Here is an 11828-nt window from a genome sequence, read left to right as displayed (position 1 = left end):
CGCTTTTCTTTAATGCCTTTTAGCTAGGCTCAGTAATTTGAGAAGATGCTCACATAAGAAATATGAATTGAAGCAAAAGAGAGCATCAAGAAAAAAAATATGAAACACATTTAAGTCTAACCCACTTCATATGCATATAAATCTTGTACACAAATAAATCCCAAAAGATCAAAGTGACAAGCATAGGAAGATAAAACAAAAGTAACTTCAAAACTTTCAGCATACATAGAGGTGTTTTAGTAACATGAACCTTCTACAACCATATTTTTCTCTCACATAATGATTTTCAGTAGCATCATGAATAAACTCAACAATATAACTATCACATAAAACATTCTTATCATGAGTCACGTGCATAAAATAATTACTACTCCCCACATAAGCATAGTTATTCTTATTAATTATAGTGGGAGAAAATTTAACAAAATAGCTATAATTATTATTCTCATCACCATCAAATATAGGAGGCATATTGTAATCATAATTAATTTTATCCTCAATAGTAGTTGGACTGAAAATAACATAATCATCATTGTAATCATAATATATTGGAGGCATAGTATCATCATAGCAAATTTCCTCCTCTAAAGTTGGGGAACTAAAAAGATCATTTTCATAAAAACTAGCTTCCCCAAGCTTATACTTTTCCATAACATTAGCAATAATGGTGTTCAAAGAATTCATACTAATAACATTGCTACCAGCATACAAGTAAAGTTCCATGGGTTTTTAAATTTTTTCTTCAAACACCTCATGTCCTAACTCAAGATAAATACTATAAAGCTCTCTAAATTTTTTGTTATTTTTCCATTAAGCCTAACTAGTGAAAATAAAAAAAGAAACCAAAGATATAATTGCAGAATCTAAAGGAAATAACTTCGAGCACTCACCAGCAACTAAAAGACTTAGTAGCCAGAGGATGTGAGTACCTTTTACCTTACCTCCCTGGCAACAGTGCCAGAAAAGAGCTTGATGTCTACGCACGCTTCTATTCTTGTAGACAATGTTTGGCCTTCAAGTGCAGAGATTTGTAGAACAACAACAAGTTTCCCTTAAGTGGATCACCCAAGGTTTAACAAACTCAGGGAGGTAGACGTCAAAGATATCCCTCTCAAGCAACCCTGCAATTACGATACAAGAAGTCTCTTGTGTCCCCAACACACCCAATACACTTGTCAGATGTATAGGTGCACTAGTTCGGCGAAGAGATAGTAAAATGCAAGTGATATGGATGAATTGAGTGGTAATAACAATCTGAAACAAATATGGTAGCAAGTAAACATGCAGTAAAACAGTAAACAAACGACGATTCGATGTTTGGAAACAAGGATTAGGGATCATACTTTCACTAGTGGTCTCTCTCAACAATGATATCATAAAGGAATATAAATATAAGCACTTCACTATGCTACTCTGAAAGACTCTCCGGCTGTATAACGAACACTAATCCACTGCTTAGGTCTGCAAAAGCAAACCTTAAACATGTATTCCCAAGTACCAATGAACATCCCGCGCTGCACTTTGAGAATTCATAGACGTTACTAACACACCACAATTTCATAGAGACATCCAACTCAAATCATAATTCAGTGAACAAGTATTATGTGAAATATAGCCTAAGAGACCCACACGGTGCACACACTCCACATTTACACACGTGGGACAAGGAGTCTCCGGAGATCACATAAGTAAAGTTCACTTGAATAGCATAACGACATCTAGATTACAAATCTCATGGTCACATAAAGGTCACACCATGAGAGAGAGAGAGATGAACCACATAGCTACCGGTAGAGCCCACAATTCCGGAGGAGAACTACTCACTCCTCATCATGGAAGTCAGCAACGGCGATGGAGATGGCGGTGGAGTCGATGGAGATGGCTCCGGGGGCAATTCCCCGTCCCGGCAGGGCGCCGTAACAGAGCCTTTTGTCCCCTGGATCTTGTCTACGACGGCGGCGGAGGTACGAAACTTTTTGTAGGCGGAGGCTTGTATATTCAGGGTTTTCTCGTCGATGGCTTTATATAGGCAGAGGATTTAGGTCGGTGGGGTGCTGGTGGCCCCACACCTACCCTAGGCGTGGCCAGAGGTGGGCCCGCACCTAGGGTGGTTTGGCCACCTCGGTGCCCCCCTCCATCTCTGCTTTGGACTCATGTCTTCGTTACGGTGCAACGTTAACTTCGGCTTTTGTTTCGTCCAATTCCGATAATATTTCTTGTACAACTTTTCTGAAATACAAAACAACAGAAAAACAGGAACTGACACTGTGGCATCTTGTAAATAGGTTAGTTCCGGAAAATGCATAAAAGTGCCACGAAGTGTAAACAAAACATATAGAAATTGGTGTAGAACAAGCATGGAGCATCAAAAATTATAGATACGTTTGTGACATATCACGTATCCAGGACAAGTTCTTCCAATTGATGCCACCTCTCTCTTCTACTCCAACTCGCTCCTACTGTTCACTCCAAGGCCGATGGGATAACATCAAGACGGCGTGCAGCTAGTGGGCCGGTTGCATTGAGGGCATGATGAATTCACCACCGAGCGGCACCAACGCCGGTGATTGGGATGCTATCGCACAAACAAGGTATAGGGAAATGTCCGAGTTGAAGGGCAAGCCATTTACATTCCGTCATTGCTATGCCCTTCTTGAGCACAATCCAAAATGGAAGTTGAGGAAGCAAGAAGCGCCACCACCGAGGCATAAGCTTGTCGAGTTGGAGGATCTGGAAGAGGATGATGTACTTGAGACCAAGAAGAACAAGAAGTGGAAGGATAGAACAAATATGGCCAAGGACAAGATCAAGAAATAAGGAGAGGCCGCAAAATTTTCTCCCAAGATCGATGTTATGGTAAAATCCAAAGAACTGTTGGTGATGAAAACATTGGAGGCAAAGAAGGAGAAGAACAAGAAGAAGGATGCAAAACGGAGCATGCTCTGGGAGGATGCAAAGCGCAAGGCCGACATCAAGGAGAGGAGAGCACGCGTCGAGGAGAACCGGACCATGGCGGAGCTCATCGCGACGGAGAATGCGACTATGATGATGAACCCGGCTGAGATGGATGAGTTCCATCTTGAGTGGTTGAATCATGCGAAGATGGAAATCTTGACGCGAAGGAGGGAAGACGCACTGCCATGAATGCCCAAGGTGGTGATGGTACTGCGAGTGGTGGCGGCCATGTGGATGCGCCGGCAACCGACGGTGATGCTTGATCATTCTCCTCCTTGATGATGTGATGTTTGACCTCTTTTGGTGTCTTGTTTCATGTATGATTGAGTACTTTGAACAATTTGTTTGCATGATTTATGTTGCTACATTTGCAAATTATCGAATGATTTACATAAACCCTGTGTTTTCCTTTTTTTTGCGGACCGAAAAAGCATCACGCAGCCCAGACGCGCCAAACACGGCCCGCATAACAACATATCGGCGCGTCTGGGTTGCGCGACGGTTTTTCAGCCCGCAAAACATGTTTGGGGTGACCTGGATACGCGTATTTGGGGTTTGGGATTTGAGGTATCTGCTAGAGATGCTCTTAGCTCAAACTTGACGAAGACATATTTAATAAAATTGAGAGAGGGAGAAAGTAGAGAGATACAAAACAGTAAGTTCACTATATGATAAATAAAAATAAGTTTTGACCCTGATTTTTGAGCAATTTTGAACCACAGGGAGTACCTCCTTTCGAAACAAGGCTTATTTATTTGTTTGAAAAATCAAACTAGATAAAGTTTGACCAAAATTTTAAAATAAAATAGTCAATATATCGTAATAGTTGCTAATAGTTTTTTTTAGAAAGTCAAACTTTACTTAGCTTGATTTTTTTTTAAAAATAAGTTCATTGTAACGGAGTGAGTAGAAGGATACCCATAAATGAAAAGATATAGTACACAATAAACATATAGCTGATGAAGAGAAGCATAGATCAAAAGTAACATAGACTAATTCTAGCGAGATCCATCGGAGACAAACCTCTATACGTTCTTCGGCGACGTTACATGCATCACCGGAAGGGAGGCTAGACGGGAAGGTTTTTATTTCATCCTCAGGGAGTCATCCCCGCCACCACCACGCCTTTATGAGTACAAGATAAGCACCAAGCAGACCGCCTGAGACACACTCTTGATATTTTTGCTTCATGAAACTGGGGCTGTAGGCCTGTAGCTTTTTTAGTAAAAAGAATGAATGAAAGATCTCAACTTGAACTCAGATTTGTTTCAAAGTATTCCACAAAAAAAAACCCACAAGATCGGAAACATGATAGCAAGTGACCAGAAGTTCTTCACTCAATGAACATTGCAAGCACAACAACAGACTGAATCACCAAGGAAAACAACATGAAAAGGCATGCTGCTTCTACACTGACCGGTAAAGAAGCTACACCTGCGCTAGCCTGACCCACGCACTGCCCGAACTGTAGTGTACCTTAATGTCATCAGTTGCTTTTGGGTCAACAGAACCAGCACTCTCCAACTCACTGCAGGGTGACCCGGGAGCTTCACTGACACGTAATGTCGGAGCTGGTCTCTCCAAACTTCGGATCCAGGAACCGACAGGCACATCTCGGTCTACCTTGGTGAGGGACCTGGTGGTAGTCAGGCATTTGATCTTGTCAAAAAGCTTCTTGTCTTTGTGCTTTATAGTATCGACGATCATTTCCATGTTGTAGAATGCCAGTTCTTGGAGGTGTTCCAAGGCAGTTAAACCATTGACAATCTTCAATCTGCCGCAATCATACATGGCAAGGGTCGAAAGCATCATCATGGCGCCAGGCTTTACCACCAACTCCTCCAAGGTGCACAGATTTTTAAGCTTCAGCTTCCGAAGGCTCTGGAATCCTCTCTCAGGAAAAACCAGTTTTGCTCCACTGTATGCGCCATATAAGAGCTCCATCTCAGCGATGCTTGGCAGCACTGCAAGCTTGTCTACAAACGGCTGCGACAGCTCCGACTTGTGCAAATGGAGCATGGTGAGGTTTGGCATGATATATCGGTCACTCTGTGAAGCATGAGGGTCTTCTAGCTTGCCATATAGAATTAGCACCTGGAGGCGGCGCATGCTTGAGTCGGTGAACATTGTTGATGGAAGAAGTTCACCAGATAATTTGAGGTTTACAAGGAACTCCATTTTCTTGAGAGCGGCTGAAAGCGCGTTAGTATGGGTTTCTGAAATGCCAGACAAAGATAGAGACCGGAGACCAATCATGTGGTTCAAGGGACATATTTCTTCATGCCATGGATTTGAAGGTTCCACACCGTCAAGGGTCATCAAATTATTCAAGGAGACCGTGCAATTAGGCAACATGATTTTCTCAGCAAGCACATGCCTTAGAGTTTCAATTTCCCAGAATTCATCACCAACTCTTCTCACATTTGTTCTCCTTATGTCTAATGTCTGGAGATTGTCAAGCTTACAAAGCGATGAAGGGAGCCCCTCCAAGTTGCTGTTTCTTATACCAAGGTACCTCAAGTGGATTATGCTTCCAATCTCATCTGGCAGCTTTTGGATCTTCAGACCATTCAGATCGATGACACGTAGGAACCTGGATCCCTCTAAGAAGTGCAGCCCATGAATGGTATTTAAGCCAGTCCTCTCAGGATTCCCACATGCTCTTAAGCACAGGTCTGCAAAGTTGCCCCATAGTGTCTGACGCTGAGGCATTTCATATATTGAGCTGCTGCGTTGGTCTTCTGCAAAATCACAGAGAAGGGAACGCAGCTTAGGGAATTCATTAGGTATGTTGACAAATGAATCCACGTAGTTGTGTACAGCAAGGCGCCGCACTGCATTTGGATTTGAGACATTAGCTTGGTGGTGGATTTCAAGGAAACCAGAGTCCTGAGCTTCAGACTCCACGAAGGCATGGAGCAGATTGTGGATGGCTACCAGTTTGATTCCTCCTCCAGCATCCTTCTCCATGACCTGGACTAATCCTCTTGAGACCAATTCCTTCATATAGTCAAACCCAACTTCCTCGAGAGTTTTTCCCTTCTTTGGCACTACAAAACCCTCAGCAACCCACAGACGAACCAAACGATCTGGGTACATAATAATATTTTCTGACATGGACGCAAAGTAGAGCAAGCATGACTTTAGGTGGTGTGGCAGATCATCAAAAGCTAAAGACCATATGCTGCCAACTGGTTTCGGTTGGCCATTCGTCTCGAGTTGCTCAAGAACATCATCCCACTCCACAGGAATCACCTTTGACCGTAATACTCCAGCAAGCACAATGATGGCTAGAGGGAGACCTGTTGATATATTGTGAATTTTTTCATAGTAAGCTTTGCACTTGTAAATTTGTGGCGGTTTCTTTGCTCCAAAAACACGTTGACAAAACAATTGTTCACCATGTAGGGTTTCAAGACAACTCAACTCAAGGGGAGCAATACGTGGGTCCATATGATTGATTTCCTTCACACTTAGGCGTGTCGTAAGTAAGATTCGGCTGCCATTGTTGTCATCTGGCAGGACGTCGAACAAAGAGTTCCAGTCATTGATTTCGACCAGACCATCAAGAACAACTAAGTAACGTCTGTTCTGCATTTGTTGTCGGAGTTTGCGCTCTTTACTGGCGGTTTCCCCATCACCAGGTGCCAATGATAAATTATCGTATCCTTCAGGTAATTTATCAATTAATTCAGGTGTTTCTGGGACCTCTGAGCTGACCTGCTTGTACATAGTCTCTACATAGTCTGTGAACCTGATGTGTGGTGGCAGACATACCCACACATGCACCTCAAAGTTTCTCATGATATCAGGGTCATTGTACAGTTTTCTTGCAAGTGTTTTCTTTCCAATGCCACACTCTCCCAAAATTGAGATGACAGCACGATGAGAAACATTTTTCTCTTCGTTAATGAGTTGGTCTTTGAGGAATGTAAATTCACTTTGTCTGGAGTCTACAATATATCCATCCTCGTACCTGCAGAACCAATTGATCAGTTAACTGACAGTATTGAAGTACTATACGCATATTTTTTAAAACACATAGTCGATTAAGTGTCAAAGATGTTTTCTACTTGAAGAGACAGTTTTCTGGAGAATAAAAAACTTGAATTTGCTGCAGGATTCTCTGTTCTCACTGAAAAGTGGGATCAAGCCCAAATTGTAAAAACACGAGATACTAAAATGTGACACTATATTGTGTCCTCTAGGCTTTAACAATACACATGTTTTGCTGTACTATAGTTAGAATATTAACGAGTAACATATTAAAGTTATTAAGAACAGAGGCCAACATAAGCTAATTAGATCCTTTACGTGTATATTTAGATGGAATTATCAGACCCTTTGCAGCTTCCTTTCATGTACTAGTTCATTGCACACATGGGAGTATGGGACACGGCAAAAAACTACTAAGAATAAGAAGAAACAAGAGACATTACATCAAATGGTCAAAGAAAGTACAAATAAATAATAAAAATGAGCATACCACTCAGGATCGGTCTCAATCGATGACGGATTCCATGTTTCAGAAGGAAAACTCTCAATGGCATATGTTTCCTTGTTCTGATTCAGTTCATCAATCCTTTCGTTGATCTTAGTATCTGATGTGACAACCCATGACGTACAACAATCTGCATAACCTTATAGTAATATGTTAATATGTAGCCCAGCAACATTAAAGTGGTGCTCAAATTAAGAACAGAATTACTGCAGGTATCTCTACATTGCAGTCATTCTAACTCGATAAGTACTGCATGACATATAAAATGGATGGTTTAATAATTTAAAGACAACATGCATGCCGTTCTGTAATTCTTATGAGTTGATGATGAAGGCCCATGTAGCATGTCCAAGAAAAAAAAAGACATGTGGAATGTACTCACCTACGCCTGCAAGATTTTTTTAACATACATCTTAAATCTTTGACTTCTTTTTTTCCTTAAATCATTGACCTGTGAGATGATGTTTGGCTTGTACATAGGTTGGAAATAAAAGCAACAGGTTCTTCATCGGTCGTGAGGATTTTTTTGCTTATGTATTTGTTTTGCGATGAAATAATGGTCTTCTGAAAGTTTAGCCTTGAGTTCAGAAAACAGACTGCTATTTTCAGAGGACATTTCTAAGTCATGAACGAAGAAACAGCAAGGACACTGGTGGTTCCCTTGCAACACAGCAACGGTTTTCTCGAAGAATGTGCCATCAGTGACCAACTAGACGCGAATATGATGATGGACAGTACCAATTCAGTTCTGGAAAGCAAACATTACACATGAATCAGTTCAATTCCCGCAGAAATTAGGTGGGGAAACTTGGGATTCCGAACGGGATCTTGTTACGTATACAATGCACTTATGTTACACTCATCGGGGATCAACTTCCGAGCTAAATATTTTACAGAACGACGAATCTTAAAGGAATTTTGTAGATACCTGAGTGGAGAGTCCTTGGAGTAGGTTGAAGGCTGCGCCGTGCCACCAGCCGCGGCGCCCCTTTACGCTGAGGTGGAAGGCCTCGACGCGGAGGTGGAACTCGTCGACGGCGTCCTCGACCTCGAATGCGACCTCGCGCGTCTCGCGCAGCCACAGCAGCAGCAGCTCGTTGGCGCGGCCACGGCGGGCGCGGTCGGCCCCGCGGACGAGAGCCTGCAGGTATGCCAGCTTCCGGCGCAGGGACCGGATCTCGGTGTCCACCCGCAGCAGCGCCGTCGCCTCCGCTGCCGCGAGCTCGCCCAGCTTCGCCGCCACCCCCGTCACACCCGCGTCCGCCATGATTGCCCGCCTCCGTCTGCCTGCTCCCGTCTCACTCCGTGTGTGTCGTACGTTTGGTTGGTGGCGTGGCTGTCGCCGGTCACTACAGTGTTGTAAAGCAGCTGGGGAAGATGACAGTAAGGCCGCTTTTTGGCTTCTAGAAGGCCTTCCTCCTCCAACGGGGCGACATCCCTAGCATGTGCCGATTTTTTTTTTTTTTTAGAACTATGTGCCGATTTTATGTACCAGGAGAAGATGCGGGGCCAAAAGCCGTGTTGTGTGGTAGTCCGTAAAGTTATTTCTGCAATGGATAGGGAAGATAGCCCATATTTTTTTGGTTGTTTGCACAAATGTTTGTTTTGCTTTGGTGGTGCAACCTATATCTTGTTTGGTTGTAGACATGAGCGTGTTGTGGTAACCTCGTCCATTTGAGTGGTGATGTTACCCAGTAGTGCTAACTGAATAACAACACATTCAGCAACTTTTAGTTCATCAAAAGATGATGGTAGCAAGTAGTTACCCTAATAGGCGATGCATCATGAGTAAACCAACTATAATTCGTGATGCATCACGGGTTCATCATACGAGGGGTTAGCATATACCACCTCGAACAAGTTCATCATTACCAACCGAGGATCAAGTTCAAGCAAGTCCTAGATAATGGAGGGATATGAGAACACCTCCTAAAATCAGCAGATCATGAAGAAGGAAGCAAAAGCACTAAGCAGGAAACTGCTTGCGTAGTCAGGTCCTAAGCCAGGTCGCCCTCTCTGATGCTTGCAGCTCACGGTACTCTTCATACTCTTCTTCGTTGCCTGCAATGAAGTTGAGTGCCCTGACCAACAAGTTAGGTTGGTACAACTGCGCCTTGTAGACAAACCGGGGTGTGAAGATCATCTTCATCTGAGCATAGTTCGTGATTGGGGTGTTGAGGTACTCACGATGCCTCGGGTGGCGTTGCAATCCAAAAACTCAATGTTAGGACGGATGACAATGACATACTGATCAATTAAGGAACTCAATGAAGCTTGCTAGCTTCACGTACTCATCCAGCCTCACTTCATCAGCAAGATAGAAACATCAACCATCTTCGCTTCACTGGAGAGTGTGATTGGATTTGATCTTGCTTATCATGCTCCACTTGGTCTTCCACTTTCTAATGTGGTTGTAGACCTGAAGAGTGCTCACATGTATGCCAACGAATGCAAGAACATCAGCAACTACCTTCTTTATATGTGCCTCTTTGAAACCCAGGTTAAAACAGATGCTGCTATGGACGAGCTCAACCAAGCGGTTTAGCACAAACTCTGACATCTTTGGTTGCCAAACCATGGCGGGTTTGTATGCAAACAGAGAACGATGAGCATTGGTAGATGGAGTAGAAAGATCAGGGGAGCCCAATGGTATGATCGCCTACATGACAAATACCAGTAGAACGTAGCTAAGCATTAGCACATCAATAAAATACCACATTCACACATCCACATCCTTAAGCATTAGCACATCAATGAAATACCACATCTACATCCTTAATCATTAGCACATCAATGAACTACCACATCCATATCCTCCTCCAGCGACAACTAATTGAACCAAGAATCAAGATACAGTGACCTAGATCCAACAATCACAACCACCGCGTAACTACAACAAGAGAGGTACAAGTAGCCAAACAACACTGTGGAGGCACGCGGACTCCCGACGATGCATAGATGCATATGTCAGTTGAGCCTACAACACGACACCAATGTGTCGCCGTCATAGGCTAACGTGCTTCCACAATGACGCCACAACACCTCTTGTGTTATCGGTGTAGACAAAAGGTTACCCTTGCAGTGGTAGGTCGAAATGTATACTGAAATAATCTTTAGTCGATGACTTAATGTTGGACTGGGGAGATGACTTTGTGTATGGTTCATGGGCTTCGAGGGACAACACTGCACAATCTAGCTGATGCCAACCTTATGTTGGGGCCAGAGGCTACAAACCCTCATGGTCTCCGCGGTTAACCTCTAGGGACAACATAGAGTTGTGCATGCAAACGCGCAACATTTTGTTGCGCCTGAAGGCTAGCTTGAGGTTCCAAGCCCCAGTGGTTCTGAGGCCAACCCTTTTGAGTTGAAGGGGACGCCTCTAATCATAACGCATTATTCAGGATGTGATTACGCATTTCCATAAACAATAATAGCATGCTAACCATGTTTTCATCAACACCTGGCGATGGCTTGCAATTCCAGTAGCGAGAAAATCCATGAGGCTATATGTGTGGGTTTTCATGTCAAGATGGACATGTAGGCAAAAAACAAAAGCTCGATGGGTAGGCAGACAAAGGGCCAAATGACCCTCCCCCCTCCCCCGGCGCAATCAAACGTGTAGCTCATGCCTAGGGGTCTCTGGTCCCCTTCTGGGCCTCCGAGGGTGACTCTAATGTTGGTCCTCTTCGCCCCTGCATTTAATAAGAATTGTTATGCCTCGGGAAAATACTTGATAGGAATGAATTTATGTGTATTCTGGAAAATTTATGTTTCATTTTGAAAATACAATTGCTTTTCTGAATAAATACAAGAAATTCCGTTGTGTATTCTGGAAAATTTATGTTTCATTTGGATAATTGCTCTATGATTGAATGACTTTTATGTTTTTGAGCTCAGCAGCTATTAAGTCCTAAGCCAGTGATTCTCATTTGTTGAGAAATGAGCCTTGTGAAAAAATAAAAGCACCTTTTATCAAAAAAAAAAAAAACGAGCCCAAGATGAGCATCATCTACTTAGCTCTTCTCAAACTTTTTTTATTTTGATCTATGAATTCAAATTTTTAGTAATCATTGCATGAACATGTACATATAGACATATACTAGTGATGTTTGCGTGTGTATTGCTTCTATGATGTAATTGGTGTTTAACGAGTAACTAGAGATATAATGGAAAGATCCCTCAAAAAAAAAAGAGATATAATGGAAAGAGATATATAAGAGTACTCAAATTCACCTGCGCGTTTCAGCTTGTCGCGCCATGGTAACTACGGCTTGACCTCCGTGAGGCGAGCCCAGAATATCACCGCCGTCGCCGTCGCCATCGCCGTGCCGCTCGATACGGTTGGTCCGAAGGCCGGCCGGTCTCGACTAGC

The 11828-nt window shown here is 43.1% G+C and overlaps 1 protein-coding gene across 1 annotated transcript; it reads right to left on the bottom strand.

Moving 5' to 3' along the window:
• Window positions 1–4206: 4206 nt before the first annotated feature.
• On the bottom strand, window positions 4207–7583 carry LOC124683380 (disease resistance protein RPM1-like). Its single transcript, XM_047217900.1, has 2 exons — window positions 7442–7583; window positions 4207–6931 (listed from the first exon to the last, which is right to left on the bottom strand). Exon 2 carries the CDS (start codon window positions 6757–6759, stop codon window positions 4384–4386), a length of 2376 nt encoding a protein of 791 aa, XP_047073856.1. The 5' UTR covers window positions 6760–6931; window positions 7442–7583; the 3' UTR covers window positions 4207–4383.
• Window positions 7584–11828: the final 4245 nt, after the last annotated feature.

The sequence above is a fragment of the Lolium rigidum genome, chromosome 1 (assembly GCF_022539505.1).
Source record: "Lolium rigidum isolate FL_2022 chromosome 1, APGP_CSIRO_Lrig_0.1, whole genome shotgun sequence".
Lineage (NCBI taxonomy): Eukaryota > Viridiplantae > Streptophyta > Magnoliopsida > Poales > Poaceae > Lolium > Lolium rigidum.
The sequence above is the reverse complement of the archived record's forward strand: the minus strand, read 5'-3'. Positions and strand labels throughout refer to the sequence as shown.

Excerpts from the sequence above, each read along its gene's own strand:
- LOC124683380 (XM_047217900.1), bottom strand. The coding sequence starts at position 6,759 with ATGAGAAACTTTGAGGTGCATGTGTGGGTATGTCTGCCACCACACATC.